The following is a 24,599-nucleotide window of genomic DNA, read 5'->3' as shown; positions in this document are numbered from 1 at the left end:
CTTTGAACCAGATGGGTCTCTTATTTCATGCTGCTTTTGGAAAGAATAAAACTGCGTTTCACAATGGAAAGAAGTAGGCAATAGTTTATACTGTGCCTTCTGCTTAGCAGACAAATGTACCATTGGTTTGTGATGTAACTCCAGAAGCTGCATTTCTGCACTTGCCATCTCGTTTTGTTTTTTACAAAAGCCCGAAGATTCTCGCGTTTAGTGTCACTAGAAGTTACACTAGAACAAGATGGTGCAGAACTTGGGGAACCTTCTGTAAAAACTGGAGAATGATGTATCGCTGCTGGCCCATGTCTGACACACAGCTCGCTGCGTTCCTTGTTTGTCTCTGAGGGCCCTTCGCTCACCAAGTGCCCGGCGGCGCACACGGCCCGGGCCGGAACGCGCGGCGCGGCGCCTCCTGCGCCCACCCGGCCCCATAAAGCGGCGGCCCGGCCGCGCGCCTGCGCCCTGCGCTGTTCGCGGGGCTGCCGGCGCCAAGATGGCGGCGTTCTCGGGTACGTGGCGCGGGGGCCGCGGGGTCCCGGCCCTGAGGGAGCCTCTCGCCTCTTCCCGCCGGCTCCCGGGCTCCCTGCCGCGCCGGGGGAAGCTCCTCGGGCCGCCCTCCCAGCCTGGCCCGCGGTGGGGTGTGGCTGACCATGTATCAGGCTGGAGGTCGCGAGGCCTGCGGGGGATGTATGTGCCTCTCCCCGTGTCCTCGGGCTTCTGTAGGCTGTGAGATGTGGTTATCGGAATGGTTTTACAGGCTTTATTGCATGTGGATTTAGCAAAGGCGCTGCTTAAAATTTCGGCTCGTTCTTCATGCTGACTGGTTTTGGTAACACGTTTATAATAACTGTTCTCTATATAGCAGTGGATAATAACTGGCTTTTTGTAAGAGAGGCTCTGCTTGGTGATACGGTTTAGCAAAATATATATACTCTATAAACTATATATATGCGTACAATAGTAAACTGTAATCCAAAATCTTACTATTAAAGGAGGAAACAACACTTTTATTGTGCCCTTCCCCATGCAGATATTTGTAGAAATAGGCAGCCAGCCAGGATCAGAGCTCTGTAAAGTTTTTATATATATAGGGTTTTTAATTTGTTCCTTTTAACTGAACTTTTTGCATCTCATCATGGGGGGCAAATGCTGAAGCTTTTTCCTGAGCTGTAGAGATCAGTTCAGATGCTATGCAGTAGGATTAATTTGGATGTTGTTGAGGAAAATGTTATGGTATCATTGTTTGATTAAATTCTTGTACTTTATATTGAATTAAGCTGTGTGAGTTGGAAGCATATGGGAAAAAATATGTATGGATTAGTTTCTAACTTGCAAACAGTAGGAATTGATTTTGAGTGACTTTGTTGCTCGTGTGGATTGCCTGCTTTTGTAGGAGTAGAGGCCAGTGCTTGAAAGTATTAAAGCTTCCTGAAATCACATTACAAATAAAAGACGTTTCTTACAGCATTTTTATTACAGCAAATGGAAGAATAATTTTTGGCTGCCCAGCTCAGTGTGTGTCCATGTACATGCTGTGTCTGAAACCCAGCATGTGGCAGTACAGGGGCCAGTGTGTAAAATCTCTGGTTAGAAAGGTGCACATTTGCAGTAGAAGGAATTGACTTAGAGTAGCTTTAGAGTACCCAAAGAGATGACCATCAGATAGATAAATTGTTATTTTGATGGTGTGCTGCCATCATTTGAGATGCTTAGGATCTGCCTTTTTCTTGCCCATATTTAACAGGTGCAGGTTCCTTTTGTTTTCATTTTTAAATGCAGAGGATTTGTTTATCAACATACATGTATGTTGCTCCATATTTAACTTGTGTCTGAAGTACAACTGTCAGACCTTGAGTTTGCCAGAAGGGTTATCAAAGGAAAAAAACCTTTCAAAGGTGGATGAAATTAATAACTTTATCAAAATCAATGCATTGTGGGTTTTTTGTGCATGCTGTAAGTAGGTCAGGCAAGATTTGGTGAGCTAGAGTCCTTATAGAATACAGGATTTTTCTCCTGTTTGCACTTCAGCTGTAGAGAAAGTTGGCTATTTGTGATGAATAAAGTCTTCCCTGTTGTCTGCATAGGCAGTTTCCTTAAAGGTGCCGGAATAAGTACCTTGCCCTTGAGCAGGTTCTCTGTTCCCAGTGTGTTTGCTTTGCTGCTGTGTCTGTACCTGCCCTGTGCCCTGTGTATGCCTGTGAGGAAGGGAGAACGTTCCTGTCAGTGGGTGTGAAGGCTGCTCATGCTGTTGCCCAAAAGAGTGGTTTTCCATGGTGCTGTCTGTAGCTGGACACCTTGGCCACCTTTTGGCAATGTGAAGTTAATAACACTGCTTGATCCTTTTTTTGCTTGTCTTACAGAAATGGGTGTTATGCCTGAGATCGCTCAAGCAGTGGAGGAGATGGACTGGCTGTAAGTAGGAGTGTGGCAAACTCTAATTTGCCTTTCAGCAACGTGTGACATGCTTCTAAAGCACCTCTGCTGCCACGTTAGAGCAATGTGGATGTGTGTTTTCCTCTGTCATTGCATCTGTCTGTGGTGTGAAAGACTGAAGAATACAAACTGTGACAGCAGCGGTAACATTTGAGCTTGGATAAGCAGAGCACGACCTCTTATGCTGCAATTCTTTTGTTTCACAGAAGGCTCTGTGCCTCTGGTTTATCTGTTATGTATCATGGGGTTATTAGATTAAATACTGTTACATGATTGATGCTAGTTTAGTACTTGTTTTCCAGACTGTGGTCTATGATTGTGTTTTTCAAACTTAATGCTTGTGTGTCAGTCTTCTAAAATTGTTGTTATTCTTGTGTTTGGTTACTTGTTGACAAAACGTTTTTACTTCAGAGTTTGTTTTGAATTGTCATTCAGAATGTTGTCAATATGGACAAAATGTATGTAGTTCTTCTCATATAAATGGTATTAATTAGCTGTGACGGTCCGAAAATGCTGATTACATTTAGTTATTTTTACTTCTTTTCCCAGTTTTCAACAGGGATCATGTAAGTAAGGGCTGCATTAAGTGGCTTTAAAGAAAAGCTAACACGAAGAAAGGAAGACAAGGAATATATGATTAATAAGTTTCTTTTATAGTTTAGCATAGTGATGTGAGATGGAGCCTCTTTTCAAGGTGCAGCTGAATCTGCTGCAAGCCGGGAGGAATAGCAGTTACCTGCTTTATCTTGCAGATGACCTGTGAATTTCTGTGAATTTCTATATAAGTAAAAAATTCTTTTTCCAGTTATGTAGAACATAACCTTCATTATTGTGTTCTTTTCTGTAGCCTCCCTACGGATATCCAAGCAGAATCCATTCCACTGATCTTGGGAGGGGGTGATGTACTTATGGTATGTATGCAGGATAGCCCTATTCATAAAAGTCTTGTGTCTTTTCATTGTTGGTTGTGGGGTCAGTTTTGTTCTTTCCAGACGGGTCCACAGTTAGATTGGGTCTCCTGTCCTACTTCAACAGAAAGTATATTCTGCAGGTGAAAGCCTCTTTGAGTTCCTGGTGTGTTTCCAGCTGTTCTTGCAGATGAAATCTGGGGGTATTAGGCTTTATTTTTTGACCTCTTGACAGGCATTGCCACATGAATGAGGGCACTGATCTCATGTACTCTCTTTTGGCTGTAAAAACCTGACATAGCTCTGTATGGAACATGGCTGATACTGCCTAAGCCAATGCTACAATATCAATAACCTTGAAAGTATCAGATTAGTATGCCTTGTTTATCATGTCTTTTATGGATCTCTGTTCTTGATTCCATAAACCAAAATAGTACATCCTAAAACATAAACTTAGTTTATGAAAATAGAATTCTGAAACAGTCCTTACAGTCCTGGCTAAACTCTTGTATTTTTCTTCTTACAGGCTGCTGAAACTGGGAGTGGAAAAACTGGTGTAAGTAATCCAATTTAAATTAGCAGAAAGTAAAAGTCTTTAGGAGGTGTTGTGTATGCATATATGCAGAGAGAATGTGTATCTGTGTTTAAGCATTATTGATAATAGCCTTTGCCAACATACATGTAGGAATGTATTTCAGTGTTTCTGGCTGTGGGTATTGCACCCAAAAACAAGGCTAGAAATAAGTGTATAATGTGTGGAATGAAAGTAACTTCTCATTTTAGGCTTTCAGCATTCCAGTTATCCAGATTGTTTATGAAACACTGAAAGATCAAATGGAAGGCAAGAAAGGAAAAGCCACTATTAAAACTGGAGGGGCAGGTAAGTTTTTTTTTTTATGTCACACTCCTTAAATTCAAAACTCTGCTAACTCGTATTGATGTTGTTACTTTTAAAAGTAAAGTTAACCTGCCATTAGATAAGTATTTTTTCCGTAATTTGGGAATGTAAATAGAATATCATCATTCAGTGTTTTATTAAACAGTGAATATAAATTTACTGGTGGAAACATGGGAAGAACTGGTATGCATGTGACTGCAGACTCATAGTAATTGCAGCTCTTGTTTTCAGCTTGAGGCTGGCTGATCCACACCTTGCTTTCTGGTATTCTTTTGAAAGCCATACTAGGTCAATGCCTTGCAAGATGTGAAGTGGTGGTGATATCCACCTAAAAAGGAGTTTAAAAGCATCTTTCTTTTGTAGGAATAGGTGACACCAGCTATGACACCAAGGAGTTGTTTTGTGCCTCTTAAGTGAGCTTGAGCAGAAAGCTCTTGTAGGCTCAAATGTATTTTTGTGTGGCTGGGGTAACAGTGTAGGATCTTTCAATTCTGGTGTGCTGAGTAGAGCTGTTGGGTTCTTTTTGGCAGCTGCCTGGGTTTGGAATTGAATAGCAATATCTTGAGTTGCTGCAGTTTGTTTTAGTAGACGTTGAATTGAGCAGGAAATGCACAGGGCTAGAACTCAGCTATATAGAGTGGATTGTAACCATGATAATAGCCTCACAGTATTTGAGAATCTATTATAGATCCATTTAATTAAGCTTGGAACTATAAAGCCAATAACCATGTCCAGTCTGTGGTATTGATAAGACTGGGTTTGATGTAAGTGTACAGTATTCGCACAAACACTCTGAAGATGTTATAGAAATTGTCATCATTATAACCACTGCTACACTGGGGACAGTAAAGTTGACTGAAAAAAAAAGTTAAAATAAAATCTTCCTTGAGAGAATGTAATATGAATACACAAATACACTCAGTAAACCTAATTGAAATGACATCTGTTGTATCAATTTTATTACAGTATGTTGTTGGGCATATGAAAAATGAAATCAGAAATTCTGTGTGCATGTATCTTAGCTCCTCAGTAATGACATTTTAACTTATAGCCTGAAAAATACCTTAATGTAAGTTTGGAACAGAAATGACAAATAATGCATTTCAAATTTGTTGTTCTTGATATAGTTTTGGATATTTTCTATCTGAATTTGATTGTGATTGTGTGACTTTTATTTTATAAAAGTTTTCATTATTTCCATTTTTAGTTGCATTTTAAGTAACTTAATCTGTTGTCCTTAATGGAATAATATGAGCTTCCTTGGAATACCTTTGCATTAAGCATTTGTGCCCCTCCTTCAGATTGTAGGCCTTCATTTTGAGCTCATATCAATTTCATTGGAACAAAGCTATTTTCCCCAGAAAATCAAGCCAAACACTGTAGGAACAATTTGAACTTACGATTTGAGGTTTTCAGGCTTTGTCGATTTAATGCTTTTTCTGTTACTGTCTTTCAAACCTAGTGCTCAATAAATGGCAAATGAACCCCTATGACAGAGGATCAGCTTTTGGTGAGTTGTCCTGCCGTTCACTTGAGAACATTTGGTTGGTAAAAAAGAATAAACTAGAGGAAAGGATGCATAAAATTTTCATTTAAAAGCAGTTAGGCAATTTCTTTAACTAAAACTATCTTGTAACTTTCAGCAATTGGATCAGATGGTTTGTGTTGTCAAAGCAGAGAGATAAAAGAATGGCATGGATGCAGAGCAACTAGAGGTGTGACTAAAGGTAAATATAAAGTGATGTGTTTCGAATATTCTTCTAGAAAAATTTCAGCTGAAATGCCTGCTTGTCAGCCATTGTTAATGTAGGTGGTTGCATAAAAGCTTTCTATCCATCTGTTCAAATTTAGTAGCTTAAGACTTGGAAATGACAAATAGTTCTGTTTTGTTCTCCTTGTGTTGTAAATTACCTTTTCCCTTACAGTAGTGCCTGGAAGTAGAACAAAACCTTCCCAAACAATGTTAAAATGATAATAGAAAAACAAACTTTTACCTGAAAGCTTTCAGGTACACAATATGGTGGAAACCACGCCCCAAATTAGATTCATACAATTTTATAAGATCGAGCAGTTAGAATATCTAGCCAATATAGTCCAGTTAGAGGAGCAGTTGGTTAGGTAATCCTCTCTGCTGGCTTCTGCCCTGTTGGAGTCCTCTCCCCTGGTCTTCTGACTCTCCCTTTATGCTGTCTATGATATGTGGTACAAAATAAAATGTCCTTGGTAAACTAACAAGAAAAACTAAATACAACTTTTAGGAATGGGTCAAAGAGTTTGTTTGCTGTGGGAAAGAGAGCTGGAAAAGAAGTTATGCCTAGACATTTAGCAGTCTACTGAGCTAAAAACACATGAATTATACACAGAAGTCTAAAAATCTCCAGATGTCAATAGGACACTGAGTGGAAGGAGGCAGAATCATAAGTAATATTCATCAGAATGCTTTTTTTTAGGAAATGGCTATGGGTATTTTGAGTTGTTTCCTCACAGACTTCACACAGATGTGTGCATGCAAAAATTTAATGGTTCTGTGGTTGTAGCAATAGATGAGAGGCCAACCCTAACATTTGACTGACAGGAGCACTCGCACTTGACTGGTTGTGTGTTCAAAAAGACCCTAAGCAGCCTCCTTTCATGGGGTGTGCAGATAATTCTGTGTGTGTAACAGCCAGCTGGATGTGCTTCAAGTAGCACAAGCCCTTGATGCTGGGGCATGCTGGTGGTCTGGTACTGATTCTGCAGAACCTTGTGTCCTGTTTATCGCTTCCTGTGCATTCAGTAGGACCACTCTTCTCTCTTGCTTGTCTCTCCTTTGGAGCCTTTCACACACTCCCTCTCAGTGTGTACTTGGTGTCTTTTGCCTGCTCTTTCTTCATTCCATACATAGGTACACACACAGTCTTTTCACACAAACACAGTAGGGGATTTTGTGACACATTGAGCAGGACTGGGAGTATTAGATTTGTATGGGCTTGGAAGGAGCAAGACTGAACCACTTTAATGAGTTTGCGTATTGTATTAGATCCTTTCTTTTTCTTTTAAAGGGAAATACTACTATGAAGTTTCCTGTCATGACCAAGGCTTGTGCAGAGTTGGTTGGTCAACTATGCAGGCTTCACTAGACCTGGGTGAGTTTCCTTCTGAAGAACCTACAGGTAGTTTTCATATTGACATGGAATGGGTGGAGTCTTGTTCTAGTGTTGGAGCAAATGGACTCCCTGGGAAGGATCCCAATCTCAGAGAGCTGAAAACGTTTTCTATAAGTATTTTACTTCCTGTGAGGGGAAGTCTGGTGGTGGCAGCGTTCTCTTGTCTTCTGTGACTTTCTGCCTTTTATGTCTTTTATTTTTTTTAATGAAGATGTTTGGAGACTAGTAAAATCAATAAATGTACTGCTGCAACAGTACTAGTTTGGTGACATTCAGATCAGAAATCTGTAGTTAGCACTATTATTATTTGTGTATTATTTGTTTATGTGGTAGTGTTGGATGTTGCAGCTGCTAATACCAAGAGGAAAAAGCATAACCTGTCAACCAAAAAATTAAAGCCTTAATTGTCTTGTCTTCAGGCACTGATAAATTTGGCTTTGGCTTTGGTGGCACTGGTAAGAAGTCTCACAACAAGCAATTTGACAGCTATGGTGAGGTAAGCTTGAAGTGCATTTGGTAGAAATATTATTAAAAGTTTTGCATGTTAGTGCTGTTATAATCAACTGTCTTTTGAAGTAGTGCTCACTGCTAAGGGAGGCTCACAGTGTAAAAAGTACAGTGGAACATTGAAGCATTTTTGGATAAAATATTATTAAAAGATTCAACAAAAGCAGTTATAACCTTGAGACATGATAGTGGTTAGATTGGAATTATATTGATTCTTATTTAGAAGTTAAAATTTTGCTGTGTGTTACGGGTTAAAAGTTAACTGACCTCTTGAGATTTGTATGGACTTACTTCACTTTTAGCTTGAATAAATTCAATCTGTCTGGATGCCCTGTGAACATCCAAGTGAGGACATCATATTCTGTTAACTAAAAATTAAAATAGAAGTAATTGCACAACTGTGTAATCTGTCAAAATTTATTATTAATGGCTAATAAGACATAGGTAGAGTGTGCTACTTCTGGCTATTGAATTGGGTTTGCCATTACCTTAAAGTGCACTTCTGAAGTGTCTGCTGTAAATATTTGTAGTGGTTTTTGTATAGTGTAGCAGTGGAATTGAGGTATTTAAACATGATTTATATAGATGAGTATTACAGCAGAAACTCAAGTCTTTTTGTGGTAATAATGAACTCAATGTCATCAATTTTGCAACTTTTATGAGTAGTGTAGCTAGTTTAATAGTGACTCTTGAGCTGTTGATTAGAAGCACTTTATTATATATAAATGTTATTGAATACCTTTAAAGTTAACAAATCTCAAGATACTTAAATAAAGCACATTTACATAACATACACATAACGTCATCTTCAAGAGTTAGTCTTTTATTGTAGTCAAAATACAGGTTTCTGATGGCATGTTTGGTGTTCTAAGCTTAGATTTACATTGGCTAATAAATACATGGCTAATGTGCTTTTCCATAATACAGAATACTTCCAGGTAAATGACTTAAATGTATCATTGTCGCTGTGTTTGGTTTTTGAAGTAAATTTAAAGCAGTAATAAATGTTTAAATATCTAAGATCAATTGAGCAGTTTAGTGAAGACTTGTAATCAAATAAAAATATGTGTTCCACTTACAACTGTCTTACTGAAATAAGGTGAACTCGCTTGACTTCTCTCAAGAATCAGCATTTATTAGGGAGCGGTGTGAAGACTAAAAGCTGACAGAATAAAAGCACTAAGACCTCTTAATGCGCTGAAAATGTCTTAGCTTCACAAACTTTTTTTCCCCTCCAGGAATTCACTATGCATGATACGATTGGGTGTTATCTAGACACAGAAAAAGGACAAATAAAATTTTCCAAAAATGGTAAGTTCTCTTGCTTTGGAGTTTTATTTGGATGCCTTCAGTGGGCCAGGGGAGGTGTGGTGGGGAGGGAAGGAGAGGAACACACACACCTGCAGAGTCTGACTGAGCTAACCCTACTTTCAGGGAAGGACCTTGGCCTTGCGTTTGACATCCCACCACATATAAGGAACCAAGCACTTTTTGCAGCTTGTGTACTGAAGGTAACAGGAATATTACAGATGTCCAAGATGATTATCATTTTTCTGGGTTTGTTAATGAGCTATTTAGGTATAAAATTTACATAGCCACCTACAGTTACTGCGGTTGTGCGTGTAAAGTCAGTTTTCTTTGGTTTACCGGTGTTCACTACTGAAGTAATAACGTGTTGTGTTAGCTTTGAGTACCATTTAAGCTAAATGTTTAAATGCAAATTTTAATCTTGAATTTGTAGGTAGAACAGCATGGATAACTAATTCCTAATAACAGTGTCGTGTTGTGTGTGTTAAACTTTGGTTACTGCCATTTGACTGATACAAGCAAATAGCTTGAAAGTCAGCTATCCTGTTTCATTTGTTCTGAACCCTAACTTTACTGTAATGTAGTACTATGTCTTTCTGAGTTAGTCTTTTTAAGTCTATCTCTCAAGCAGTAAAGATTTTAACAAAACATTTCAGTGGTTAAAGAAATGTACGTCAGAAAAAATGCATTGGGTGTTTGGTTTTTTTTTTTTGCTTCTGTTTGTTTGGTTGGGGTTTTTTTAAGTTTCAGCAACTTGGGGAAGAGGAATGTCTACGATGGGAGAAGAAAAGACCTCCCCTATCTCCCTATCTGTTTTATTTCATTACTGAGTTGTTTCTTGTTTAATGGGGTCTCTTGAATCTGTGTGTATGACACAACTTTGTTGAAACCTAGAATGCTGAATTGAAATTCAATTTTGGTGAAGAAGATTTCAAGTTTCCACCAAAAGATGGCTATGTTGGTCTTTGCAAGGCTCCTGAGGGTAGTGTTGTAAAATCACAACACTCAGGTAGGTTAGATTTTTACAAACTTCTCTTGTTTCTATATTCAGGTTGTGTTACAGAGCATCTTTTGATCTCTTTAATTGTGATCAGAAAGATTTTGAATACAGCAGTAATGAAGAAATAATGGTGCTTTTTTGAAAGTATACCAGATTTTCTTACTCTTAAACCACCAATAGTCTTTAATATTTTGAATTTAGAAGTACATCAGATAGAAGAAGTCCAGCTAAGTTTTTAACAATGTTATCATGAAAATGTGTGGGGGTCTTTATGGCCCAGAATAGAATGGGTTATCCCGCAAGACCGGTACACCCACTTGTAAGTTCTGAACATCATTCTGAAGTTATTCATAATTAAGAGAGAAATCACATCACCTTCTAATGGAGCATTTAGAATTACTAGTTTTTAATTACTGATGGAAAATCCAAATCTGTTTCCAGTAAAAAATTCCAGAATAGGAATGTGGTTTGTCTTAATGTTTTTTTTTTCCACTTAGGAAATGCGCAAGTGGTTCAAGCACAGAACCTTCCAAATGCTCCAAAAGCATTGATTGTAGAACCATCAAGAGAACTGGCAGAACAAACTTTGAACAATGTGAAGCAGTTCAAAAAATATGTTGATAATCCCAAATTAAGGTAATAGTGAATTTTAATAGTGAATTTTTTTAGTTGCATTTATGGTATTTTCCACGGATGTAACTTCATGGGGAGATGGGGAGGGGAGGGTGTGTTTCCACATTGTAGCCAAGTCAACCATTATCTGCAGTGTTGCTAATATCATCAGTAATAATCTGATATAACCAAACTTCTGACTTTTCAACTGCAGTTAGACCACTTAGGGGGGGTTTTGGTGTGTTTGTCAGTCTGTGAACTGCCTTTTTCTTGTATAACAAATCTAGTGTGTAGGCAATTTTTTAAATTATCTGTGATAACTAGTGTGATACTTCACATGCTTTTCTTGACTAAAAACTAAATTATCTGCTTACTGCCCTTCTTTCCTAAACATTTTCCTTTGTCCTCATCTTCCTCCTTCCTCATTTTATTTGTTTTTCTTCTCTGTCAAATAGTTATATACTTTAATTAATTAATTATATGCTTTAATATAATTATATACTTTAATTAATGTGCTTACAGGACAAATTATCATGGGGATGCAATTCTGAAAAATGAATCGTCTATAAGTTGCTTTGGTTTTAAGTTGTCTCTGCTTTGACTGTGCTTCTAAAATTTAAACATTTCCCAGTTCTAAACTGCAATCTGTTTATGAGAGTGCATTTACTAGAATTGCTGGGACTAAGCAATAGGAATGGGCAAGCTACAATGAAAGGTTCATTTGGTTTACTGTTATTTGCATTTCTAACTTTCAAGGACACAGGAAACTTCATTGAACTAAGTTACATTATTTTTGCCATTTTTAAGAAACTTTTTTTTTGTAAGATTAAATTGGTTAAGGTGCTAATTTGTTTAATACAGCAGTGATAAAGTAATCACATTCAAATACAGCTTGGTAAAAAAGCTTTCATTTCATTGAAATACAATACACTACATACGAAAGGATGAATTTCAAGTTTTTTTCTATTTGATCTTAAAATTATTGTTCAGAGCTGCTAATTGTCAGATATCAATAAAAGAATCAGTCTTCAAACAGATGTTTAGTATACTTTCTGAATATAATAAATAGGTAAATGTCAAATATATTGATGTAATTCTAGGGAACTGCTAATTATTGGTGGAGTTGCTGCAAGAGATCAACTCTCTGTACTGGAACAAGGTGTAAGTTGTATTTTTTTCATATCATTTATTAGTTTGGATTCCAAGTAATTTATGGTGTTGCTAGAGCATATTAATGGTGGTAAGTCCTGTAATAAGAATAATAAACATGTTAAAAAGAAAATGTGCAGTCGATAGCATGCTCATGTTGCCCCAGGGTAGCAGTTGTTCCTTTACTTCCATGTTAATACAAGTACTTAGACTACTTAGTCAAATTCTGTTGAAGCCTGAGTACTCCTGAAAATCTTAAAATAAAGGTGTAATTGTTTGTCATTTGTCCTTAACCAACAAGACAGTTTTCCTATCAACTTCTGTTCTACGATTTTGTGAATATTCTGCAGTCACCAAGATGAACCTGCACTACAGACCAGTCCTACATAGAAGGAAGTGGTGTGGTTTCAGCAGCATGGAATGTACAATTGATTCAATCACAATTTAGAGAGAACAGAGTCACAGGGTGATGTTTTTTATTTAAGACTCACTTTTGGAAGTGAAAATGCACCACTATTGATAGGTTTTCTAGTGGTTCCAGCCACCAAAATACAAAGTAGGCTGTTAAGCCTACTTGAACTGGAAGATTTTTCAACTTCCATGTGAATGCTAAATTCTTGATTGTGAGCCCTCCTGTCTGGCAAAATTTTAAGTTATTTCTGTAGTTGATCAACTTTGTATCCTTCCACCATGAGAAAAATTTATCCCCATTTAAAAACAAATCTATTTGTTGGCTTTAGATAACAAAATGACACAGCTTGGGGTTGAAGGAAGGAAAAAAGGGGCACAACACTTCCCAAATAAGGGAAGTCTTCCTCCCTGAGGTAGATTCTGCTAATGAAATGACTGTAGAACCAAAATGCAGGTTGCCTAGAGAGGAGGTTGTATGATCCCTTTCCAGAAGGGTACTGAAAATTGTATTAGGCAGCTACCTAATGTAACTTGGAAATTGTCCTTGATTTGCATGTGAAGGTGGGGAGTGGAGACCAGATGGTCTCAAGAGATCCCTCCAAATCAGGTTACTCCAGGATTTTATGAAGATAAATTAATAAATTGAATAAATTAATAGAAGATATAGCATTATACTGATAATTGTATCATAATGTTAAGCTTAGATAAAACTTCTAATGCCTCTAGTTAGTTACAGGACCAACCCATACTCTTTATGTACTTCACAGGTGGATATTGTTGTTGGAACTCCTGGAAGGCTGGATGACCTGGTCTCAACGGGGAAGATTAATTTATCTCAAGTCAGATTCCTGGTTCTGGATGAAGCTGTATGTAGAGAACCAAGTGCTATTTAAATTCTGTTCTTAAATGCAATATGATATTTGCAAAAAAACGTAAAACATTTCTTTTATGTAGTATTTGATAATTCAGTGGAACAGTTAAATACCTTTAGGCTGTTCCAGCTTAATCCTCTCATTGTTTGCAACCACAGTAACCTACTTCTTTTTTCCCCCTGCCCTCATAGCCTCTCTGTTAAATCTGTTTAGAATTTTTCTGATAGAAAAATATATTTCAAATTGTATTTACAAGTTACCGAAGTTTGTCCCTGTCACTGCAGGGAACTCAAAGGACAAAGACAAAATACAAGTGTTAGTTAACCCAGCAGGTGTGCTCAATATGCTGTGAAATAAGGGCATCTCTCTGATCTGTTGTAGTACAACTGAATATTCACAAAGATCAAATGACTTGGGGTGTTAGCTGGGAGCAGCTTCTGAGCTTCTTGTGAAGCACAGCAGCTATAGTGTAAATGCTCCACGTTTTTACTGGGCCTTTTCTCCTTAGTAGTAATATCCCTGCCATGCATTGACATGTCCAGCTAATTAAAAGCAAGAACTTCTGAGAGTAGGAGTATGTTACTTATCTAACTCAAGTGTAAGGACTGAGAAAGGAGAGAGATTTGCAGCTTCACCGCTTCTATTTCATCCCCACATAGGATGGCCTTCTCCTCCAAGGTTATTCAGATTTCATAAACAGGATCCACAGTCAAATTCCTCAGATAACATCAGATGGAAAGAGACTTCAGGTATAAAATGTTTGTGATTTGGGTTTTTTGTTTATTTGCTTGGATTTTTTTTGGAGGGGGGCTGTGTGTTGTGCTCTGCTTTCAGTTGTTGACTATTATTTGGTATGGAGCATGCTTCTTTGAAGTGGAGTTTGGTAAGGCTCTTGTCCAAGACTAACATGTGTTCAGTGAGTTCAGTAATTGCCTGTGGGATATGTATTTTTAGTTTTCTAGATGTTGAAGGCCAGTATTTAGCAGATTTCAATTTAATTTGAATTATTTATATATAAATACAGCAAAACGGGACTGAATACATACTTTATGATTTCTAACGTGTTAATAATCTTGATTCATCAGCTTTCAGTAGTTTTACATTCTTTCTAATAATTTTTTTGGTCTTTGTAAGAGAATAGTTAAGCAGTATATACTTTGTGTCCTGGCTCTTGCCAACTGAGTGTTTCCTGTGATAAAGAAATCCAGACTTTTTCTGTTGTGCTACATTATGCTGTTCGACTACATAACACTCACCCAGTTCTGCTCCCACCTTTTGGACTGGGAGGATCTTACCTTCAGTAGTATCCATATGACTCTCTTCTTCTCAGGTGATTGTGTGCTCTGCAACACTGCATTCTTTTGATGTGAAGAAACTATCTGAAAAAATCATGCATTTTCCTACCTGGGTTGATTTGAAAGGAGAAGATTCTGTCCCTGAAACTGTACACCATGTAGTTGTGCCTGTAAATCCAAAAACTGATAAACTCTGGGAAAGGCTCGGCAAGAACCATATCAGAGTAAGTGAAAATTGAGGTTATTTGTCCACATTACTTATTTGACCTTCAGAACAGGGGCCTAATGTTGAAGGATCTTTCTGGCTATTGAAGCAGCTTAATCTGAAATGGTTTGTTCCATGGTAGTCAGCATCATATCAGTGATGTCATAACACTTTCTGAACATCTCAGTGTTACAAAAATGGCTGAGGAAGAGGTTGATAGAGTAACAGTGTGATTTGCACTAGAGAACAATGGCACTGTGCTTTTTCACTCTTTTCACAGCTAATGGTCCGTGGCCTAACTGTACTTAGTGCCTCTTTTCTGACTTGGCAGAAGGAAATAAACCTGCCAAGATGGATCATTGTGTAAGCTAGTTCTGTTTCCAACCTGTGTGAGATGAGCAGTTTTTACAGGAACGGATTTTATATCAGACTGCATTTGAGACTCCAGATTCTACAGCCACCTGACACCTGTTCATGTGAGAAGGTGTTGGTTATTCAGGTCTTTAGTATTCAAGTTCTGAATAACTTGGGACCATATTTTGTTCTTGGCAACTCTAATGCAGTTACAAGTCTATAGGTTTTCTTAATCCCTCTTTGTCTTTGGAACCTCTGTTTGTCATGTGTTAGTAGCTTTTCATTAAGTCTTGGTATGAACTTACTTCTTTTGGATTTTAAGTTTATATCTTATTCAGCCTAGCATAGGGGAAAAGATAAGGAACTACTGTTTATATGATTTAACTATATTTTACAATATCTTTTTATTCAAGTTTGTTTGGGTATTTTTAATTCTTCACTTTGTTCAAAATGTTTCCTATTCAGTGTCTACATAAATAGTTTTATTGCCATTTTTCATGAATAAGTTTTGTGTGCCTAAAGACAAGACTTTCCTTAGCTAAAGGTAGGTAAATGTGGCTGGTGGGAGAGCAGAATGCTAAGATTACTTTTAAACTTTCCTTTCTTCCTTGTTACAAGTTAATGGAGTTAAGCATTTCTCTGTGAAGAATGGACTACTGACTGGGGGGCTTTTTTGTTTGTGTTTTTCCTAGACTGATGAAGTACATGCAAAAGACAATACACGACCTGGTGCTAACACTCCAGGTAATGAGCAACTCTAAGAAATAGTTTGTGAATTTTTTGTAAATGTTTTGAAGCTAAATTGTAGTAGATACTGGCCTTGATTCATGTTTTTCCAAAATTTTATTTCTGCATTCTCAGTCTTGAAGAGAAATGTGTTTCTGTAACTGGGGAGTGGGAAAGAGACTTGAATATATATTTTGCAGATTTGTAGACTAGTGTTTGTTGGTGTGTACAAGAAACCTGAAACTTCTGAGTGCTTTTGTCCTGTCTGTATTTTATCACCTTGGAGCACAGGAGCATGGAATACAGAGGTAGAAACTGAAGGTTTAGCTTACTTGCTCTAATAATGGAAGTGTAACTGTTTACTGAAAGGCTAGAGAACTTCAAAGGTATGCAGTTCAAAGGTTCTTCATGTTTTTAAACAATTCGAGTGAAATAACTTCTTTATTTTTATTTAGAAATGTGGTCTGAAGCTATTAAAATTCTGAAAGGAGAATACACTGTTCGGGCAATCAAAGAGCACAAGATGGACCAAGCCATTATTTTCTGCAGGACTAAAATAGACTGTGATAATATGGAGCAGTACTTCATCCAGCAGGGTGGAGGTAATGCTTTCATGTCAACCTTACTCAGCTCACTTTTCTCACTTCTGTGTTTTTTCAACACCAAATTTGTATGATAGAGGTCACCAGTACTGGGCCACAGCACAGATAAAATTGTGCTTCATTTTTTTTGTGTACTGACTTGGCATAAAATTCTGGGTTTTGTAGCAGGCAGCTGCAGGGCTGCCCTTTGGGAAAGAAAGCAATGAACTGTCTTGTACCTGTTCCAGATAGTTCTGAAATGGATGGAAATCCATCATGCACCAAAATCTGAACCAGTGAGAAGATACATGGTGCCTCTGCTGAAACATACCAATAAAATTGATAGTTGGTAAGGGCAAGAGACATGGGAAGAAATCTTCACACATAAGAAGACATAGAAGGAGAAATGTGCAATAGAACACAGGAACAGTGAAAGGGATGTGTGAGGAGAAAAGTGAAGACAGATATCTGTAGAAATGGGGAAATGTAGAGTGGAAAGGATTAAGGAGAAATGCCTACACAGACATGCTCTGGGGAGGAAGAAGAATGGGTGTTTAACAACTTGTCTTGAGTATTTTTTTCTGCTCCAATGCCTGTGAAATTTTTTTGCCTGTGAATTTTTTTTCCAGTTCTGTGTGGTTCTGTGTCATAATTTAAATGTGATGTTATTAATGCATATAAATTCTTTCAGGCCCTGATAGGAAGGGACATCAATTCTCATGTGTCTGTCTCCATGGTGATAGAAAACCTCAAGAAAGAAAGCAAAACCTGGAACGATTTAAGGTGATGCGGCAGATTCTTGAAGGCTTTTTCCTTACCTCCTAATATCTGAATTCATGTTAATTTGTGTTACTAGTTCTCCATTTAATTTAAATTGCACTCAAATGCTCTATGTGCCACTTCCTGAAATTGTGAGGCACATTTTCTGTAGGTGGAAGTCTGTACTGGTAATCAATATGACCTTTATGAGTTTAAATTCAGAAGATAATGAGCTTATTTGGAAATAAAAACCCAAGTTTAAACTATAGCAATTACATTGGTTTTTAAAGTCCTTAGTACTTGATTACTTTAAAAAAAAGTTAAAATATTACAGTTTAGTTTTGATTAAGCCATTTATTGATTTTTGTTTGCCTTATGGTGTTGGGGAAAGAAACAAGGATATAAATTAACCAAGCTATTCATGCTTTATTTGAACTGTTCCTAAATATGCAGAGACTTCAGGGTGAAGTAAGTGCAAAGGACTGTGGTTTCATTGCTTGGGTTTTTGCTTGCTGTATTTAGCACAACACTTCATTACAGCTCTGTTTTTGCAGAGAGGAGATGTCCGTTTCTTGATCTGCACAGATGTTGCTGCTAGAGGAATTGATATTCATGGTGTTCCATATGGTAAGACATAGTTTTTTAAACTAAGCTATTGAATTGCACTGGAGCTTCAATATATTTGCAGTCCTGTCCACTAGTTAAAATAGATATACGACCTATAGCATAATTTTAAGAGATGTAGATGTTAAAGGCTTAAACTAGGTATTGTTTAATTTGGTTTTTCACCACAAGTTCTCAAATACCTGATGATATTCTGCATTTTTGAAAATTGTTCATTTGGTTTTCCATTCTTGCCAAAAAAGTAATCAGGGAGAAAGCAGTTTGAGAGTGAGAGCCTTTATTGTGGATATTGCAGGTTACCCCTGTAACTGTCATAATAGGCTATAAAGTATGTACATAGGCTAAGGAGAGGAATTGCAGCAATCAAAATCATATTTTAGATGTCTGACCTTAGCTCATATATTAAAAAAAAATCTTGTGTTCTCTGGGTTGTGCCTATCTTACACAGTTATCAACGTGACACTCCCTGATGAGAAACAGAATTATGTCCATCGAATTGGGAGAGTGGGCAGAGCTGAGAGGTACGTGTGTGTGCAGAGCAGTCACCAGGTTGTCTTGATATTATTTGTTGTTTCACAAAGTGGCAGTAGTTACTGAAATAGATTTCTCCCTTTTTTCTCCCCTAATATTTCAGGATGGGTTTGGCAATCTCCCTTGTGGCAAAAGAGAAAGAAAAGGTAATTATACTCCAAAGCAAAGATGAACAGACATTATTTACCAAAGTTGAGTCCACAGCTGCTATCTGACCTTCTTATCCTGCATTGAAAAACTACTTGTTTGTCCATGCTTAATTGAAGGAGAACTTAAACAGATGCCTGAATTCCTTTTCATTCTATAATTAGTCAAAATGAAATGTCCTAAACTCTATTTCACAAAGTTTAGAAGTTGTTTTCCATTATTTGTAGGTTTGGTATCATGTATGCAGTAGTCGTGGAAAAGGGTGTTACAACACTAGACTGAAGGAAGAAGGAGGTTGTACCATATGGTACAATGAGATGCAGGTAAGCATTTTGCTGAAATGTTCCCTAATTTCTCCAGAAGACTCAGGAGTGAAGTTCTTGTTTCATCTCTTAGCTGAAGTACAAAGCTAGTCTTAGGGTGTTTATAACCTTTGATTCCTTTTAAAGAAGAAATTAGAAAATTTTTCAAGGTGTGTGTTCTGTAAGTTATGTAATTATAAAAGCTTATTTTAATATTCGTACCCAATTTTGTTGGAGTCGTACTTTCGGCTTCCTTATAGTCTTCCTAATCTAAATCTATTAAAATTTAGAGGGTGTTAGTTATACCCTTCTTTTTAGATGGTTTGTTGCAAAACTGTCACTTCAAACTGATGTTTCTCTAACCTGGAAATAGTTTGTCACTTAAATAGGTTTTCATTGGGATTTGTATACCAGCTCTGAATGCACGTTAAAAAGCAGTACTTTCCTCCTTTCTTTAATAAAGAAGGGCAAATAAACCTCATCTGTGATAAAGTGAGCTTGGACTATGAGCTGCTTATTATAAAGTTGCCTCATTTGTACAAGTAGGTAGTGAATGAAATAAAGACTTCTAGGTAGGGTAAAACCATACTGAAATTGGAAATGAACTTGTATAGTCAGAGCTAATAAAAATGTGTTAGTCTTCTGCATCTGTGACCGAATTGTTTTCTGTACCATTCCTGTTCAAACTACTCAAATGTGACTGTTTAGAGCACTAGTTTGACTATTGACCATAAGAGTACTTAAAGAGTTTTTTCTCTTAGTTGCTGGGGGAGATTGAAGAACACTTAAACTGCACTATTGCCCAAGTTGAACCAGACATAAAAGTCCCGGTGGATGATTTTGATGGGAAAGTTACATACGGGCAGAAAAGAGCTCTGGGCGGTAAGAATGAGCTTCTCCCGAGTTCCCTTCCTATGCAGTGCTCAGTTTCTTGGTTGTCTCTTGTGTAACTACAGAATAAGATATTATAAATAAATAATAGATTATAAATAAATGGATTATAAAAAGCTGTTAGTTCTTTGCTATCTTCTGCATTTGTTACATGCAGCCTGTGGGTTGCAAGTGACAAGTGTGTGTACCTGTTTCGGTTTGTTTGTGCTTTTTTTTTTAACAAAGTAATTAACTTTCTGAATGACTGTGGTTGGGCATTGTTAGTTCTGCTGAAAAATGTCTTTGAACATGTAATTTAGATTGTGTCTCTTTTGGCAGGTGGATTGTATAAAGGCCATGTGGATATTCTGGCACCTACAGTACAAGAGTTGGCTGCCCTTGAAAAGGAGGCTCAGACATCTTTCTTGCATCTTGGCTATCTTCCTAACCAGCTGTTCAGAACATTCTGATTGTGCCACTCTGGAGAGAAGGCTTGAGTTAATAAATGCTCTGCCCTGCAAATACAGAAATCCCACACTGTCTCTGAGTAGAGGTAGTTAGAAAGCAATTAGAACTAAATATATTTCTTGCATGAGGAACAGAGTGTTCAGCACTGTTAACTTTGAGTTAGCTGTTCTCCTAATAAAATAAAACAAGTCAAAGATGAAATGGTTTTGTTTGGTTTTTTGCCTTAAAGGATTAATTTGCAGAATCTTTCTTTGCATGGTTTAATTTATTGTAAGTACAACAGTAGTTAGGCAAACATGGGAGGAGAGTTTTATATTTCTATTTATTTATATTTTAAAATATTTAGTTATTTGTGTACTGTAAATTTTTAATGCTAGGCTGACTAAAGATAGATAGATTGATATTCATTCAGACAGCTGTTGCTTTTAAGATACTAAATAAAAAACCCCAGATCTCAAGTATGTATTTGAAGCTCTTTGTTATCCTAAACCCCTACGTCTAGACTAATAATTGCATTTTGATTCTGTAGCTCTAGACTTCTCAAAGTTAATGGTTCTTTAATTTCTGAAATGGATTGTACAATATTGTAGCAGTATTGTTACAAATATTTCTACAACGCTTTTGAATTCATAAGGGAGTACCATGTGAGTATCAAAGCATTTCATAAAACTGCAGGAAAAGCTTTTTCATGCAGCAGTGTAGGCTGAAGTATTTAATGCCTCTTGTGCTGCTTTCAGAGAGGTTGAATTTGGTCAGCTGAAGTTACTGCAATCTAGTTTGGAGATTCTTTTTAGCTTTCTGTTCTCTAGTGACTACTCTAATGATAATTGGAAATTTCAGTGACTTTACCTGCAAATTGTTGCCCAAATATCTCAGGTCATTGAGAATGCCAGACAACCATGAATCCAATAAACTTTTGCCTTCTTTGTAAAGTCTTTTCACAGAATATTCCATCCCCTTGCAAAAAGCAGTGATAATCAATTTAAACTCAGGTTGAGCAAATAATTATTTGTCGTGTTACCTGTAGAGGGCAGACTGAGAGACCCAGGGATTGTAATAAAAGACTTATATTTTTCATTAATTTAAACAAAGTATTGCATTTGCACCGATTTGTGATATTACTTGATCCCAAGGAGAGGGGAGATTACATGGGATGTTTATTAGAACTTGGGAAGAGAAGTTGTGTCATGTGTTGCATTGGTCTTGTCAGACAAAAGTAACGAAATCTATCAACTGTAAGTCAATCAAAATTAATTTATTGCAATGCCTAAAATCATTTAGATACAGAAGAAATCAGATCATTCATGTTAGCTACTTGAAGCTGAAATTAAAATCAGTTTCATTTAGTTTAGACGTACATCTTGGGAAATATTTTTAAATCACAGGGAAATGGTGGATAGCTGGAATCAAAGCCTTAGAAGCATTGATCTTTTTGTTGAAATATGATATTCTAAGTTTGCTACATGTTTCCCAGGTGCTGGTATTGAAATTTCAAGATTTGCTGTTGAATATCCAAACTTCAGTGAATAATTACAAATCATGGCTAATTAGGGCTGAAAAAAAAAAAAGATTCTAAAAATTAAAATTACTTCAAGCATATTACTTCAACCGTGTCAATTCTTACCTGAAATTTGTATTTCCTTGGTGCTGGAGCTGAAATTACTACACTGGCCTGATGTATGCTTGCTTTCAGAAAGGTTTTGCTGCTATGCCTTCAAATGCAGTAGCATGAAAGAGGGACGGGGCAGTTTCAGGTTGAGAGACTTCAAAGGTTGTGTGAGATGTCAAGAACTTAACTCTGCTAAATGGCAGAAAATCCCCACTGCTGTAATCAGGAATCACTAGGAAAAGTACATACATCAGATGGCATATAAGCTAGCAATTGTTTTGAGGGATCGGGTTTGGGGTTTTTATATTACTTCCAGTTATTGCTGTCTTAAATCACTAAGATGGACTTGCTGGAAAACTTGACATTTTTTCAGAAAGCAAGTATGGCTGTTTAAAAAAAAAATTCTTAAAAACCAAACTAAATTGTAATGTTGAATGGAATTACACCAAATTAAGATCAGACAATTTTCCCTGATACAACGTTCCCTGCCTCTTGTTATTTTTATTTGGGAACGAACATGCCTTTACACCTGGTTACAGGAAGCCATACCTGGATAGACTGGCATGATTCCAGTTGAAAGCTTTTACTGCCTCTCTTGAACCAGGCACTGACTTGCTTTCACACCAGTCAAGCTATGAAGTATGTTTTTATACTGGATGTTAAAAGTCAACTGATACCTAAGAAAAAAAAAAGTCACCATCAGGTGATGTTGTACAGCCCATGGGAATGTTCCAAGTGATTGGGGGTGAAAAATAATCACGTAGTAATGAAGTTCCCTAATTGTATCTCAAGGTCGATGGGCGCGGGTGCGCCGTGTCCGGGCTGGGCTGGTTCCGAGGGCGCTGCGCCGAGCAGTGCCCATGTGGGGGTGCTCATGTCTCGCCGATGCCCCTTCCCACACCAGCCTGCTGCTTCCAACTGGGTCAATTACATTCTCCCTATTTTTCTTCTCTCTTCAGAAACAAACAAACTCCTAAACAAAAAAGAAAGCTGTTGGAGCTGTTTGTGTGGAACACAGACTCACAATGAAGGGCCCTTGCTTCGCTGCCTGACTTCTTGTCGAGGCTTGAATAAACAAGCGGTGTGAGCCGTTCAGATTGTTAATCCACTAACTTCTGCTTTAAAGGCCTTGCTCCTTGACTGGGTACAAAGCTAATTCCTGCCACTGTACATGTCCAAACTGTATTTATTTTTCTTCTCAATGCTGATTTTTAGGGCTCACAAACTGAAAACAAAAACAAAAAATAGGCTTTCGTAAGTTCCCCTGGTAATATTTGTTGCAATTTACTGGCTTCAAAATTGTATGCAAATCCCATGTAGGCTTCAACTTCTCTGACCAAAAGGCAGGAATATGGGAAATTCAAGATTAGTCTGAGTAAAATGAACAAAATATAAATTCTAGTTTAAACCTTTTTTTTTTCTAGTTATATTCTAATAATAGTTATAAAGTTGGCTTAGGGAGATATTTGTGTTTGGTATTTTGAGTTTATCACTTGCTTATTGGACTACCCTTGTTCAATCGCGCTTTTTTGACTAATTTGCTTTAGCACAATGTCTTTGAGAGAACTCACATTCTTATTGGATGATTAACTATTCATTTATAACTACTGGTAGTAATCTTCCTTTGTTTTCCTTTACGCTCCTATAAAGGTTCCTTTTATGGAAGGGAAAAGGATACAGATGGTGTTTGCCACTCAGAGTCCAAACTGCTGAGCTGGGGCCCCCTTTTAGCAAGCTCCAAAGGCAGGAGTTTGCTGGTCTCTTATGCTTTAAGTATGGTTCTGTTTTGCTACTGTGAAAGCAGACAAAATTGCTGCTGGCAACACAGACTTGTGCTTCAGTGTTCTCATGTTTATGGAATCACACATACAAATAAACGTGCCTGGTCTATTTGAAGAGGTAATTGGCCTGTGGTCACTACCATATGTGAATATCCATATAATGCACTATGCTGGGCTCCTGCTTAAGCCAGTTAGCAAAATAGCTGCATTTCAATTAGATTAGGTATATGTAAGAAAGAGCAAATTGGGTGGAAGATTCAAAGGATGAACTTTACCAAGAAGTGCGTACCCCTCTGCCTTGCGCCTCTGTTTGTAGGTAGGGAGATGAGTAACAGCTAGAGGCCCTTTGATAAACCCTTTATCATTGCAATTACAGCACCACTTGCCTGTTGACAAAATAAAGTTATGCAAGGGGTGATGGAAACTCCTTGTGTAAGGGGTTCGCGACAATAATACTTTTTCCACATGTTGCTTAAAAGCAAAAAGTTGCTACTTTTCAGAGTTTCTACTTGTAACTAATGCATTTAGTGAATGATGAGCAGGATCTTTATCCCTTCTTATTAAAATCTGTCTAAAACTCACTGTGCTTCTTGCAGTGATTTTTGTCTATATCTCTTGGTTTCTCACAAATGTGTCCAGATCCACAGATGGAAAAACTGAGGTAAAGAGACGTACCAATCTGCTGAATGTCAGCCAAGACTGGCAAAAATTGTCATAATATCTTTGCAGCAGTAATATATTAAATGCTATTTCAAGATACTCAGCACATGAATGAATTGGTCTTTTTCATAATGGTTGTTATTATGTGAGAACATAAAGGTACATTCATGAAGTGTATCCCATGACTGCTGAGCACTGCTGCTTACTGGAATGCCTGGGGTGTATAGCAGAAAATTTCTCTTATCCTGAAGGGATTTTCTTGATTTAATATTTAGCAGAAAAGTTAAAAATACAAACAGCTAACTTAAAATATGGAGAACAGATTGCTGGAATTCAGATTGTAGCTAACATTGAGCTAACACTGTTGTGGGTGACAGGTTAATCTTGCCACTCCAGAAATTACAGGTCTCCTTTCTGTAGGTGTTATGTTGGACCTGCCAGTGCTG

The 24,599-nt window shown here is 37.4% G+C and overlaps 1 protein-coding gene across 1 annotated transcript; it reads left to right on the top strand.

The window, feature by feature from the left end:
• Positions 1-444: 444 nt before the first annotated feature.
• Positions 445-20,304, top strand: DDX1 (DEAD-box helicase 1). Its single transcript, XM_063424692.1, has 26 exons — positions 445-506; positions 2,358-2,409; positions 3,278-3,341; positions 3,865-3,894; positions 4,122-4,218; positions 5,699-5,746; positions 5,880-5,963; positions 7,278-7,361; positions 7,802-7,878; positions 9,128-9,200; positions 9,324-9,400; positions 10,092-10,206; positions 10,695-10,833; positions 11,910-11,970; positions 13,137-13,235; positions 13,901-13,990; positions 14,572-14,760; positions 15,788-15,839; positions 16,277-16,423; positions 17,094-17,185; positions 17,716-17,788; positions 18,234-18,306; positions 18,420-18,462; positions 18,691-18,786; positions 19,527-19,647; positions 19,975-20,304. The coding sequence occupies exons 1-26, from the start codon at positions 491-493 to the stop codon at positions 20,103-20,105; spliced, it is 2,223 nt and encodes a 740-aa protein (XP_063280762.1). The 5' UTR covers positions 445-490; the 3' UTR covers positions 20,106-20,304.
• Positions 20,305-24,599: the final 4,295 nt, after the last annotated feature.

This window comes from Prinia subflava, chromosome 2 (assembly GCF_021018805.1).
Source record: "Prinia subflava isolate CZ2003 ecotype Zambia chromosome 2, Cam_Psub_1.2, whole genome shotgun sequence".
Classification (NCBI taxonomy): domain Eukaryota; kingdom Metazoa; phylum Chordata; class Aves; order Passeriformes; family Cisticolidae; genus Prinia; species Prinia subflava.
This window is presented reverse-complemented; position numbering and strand designations above follow the sequence as displayed.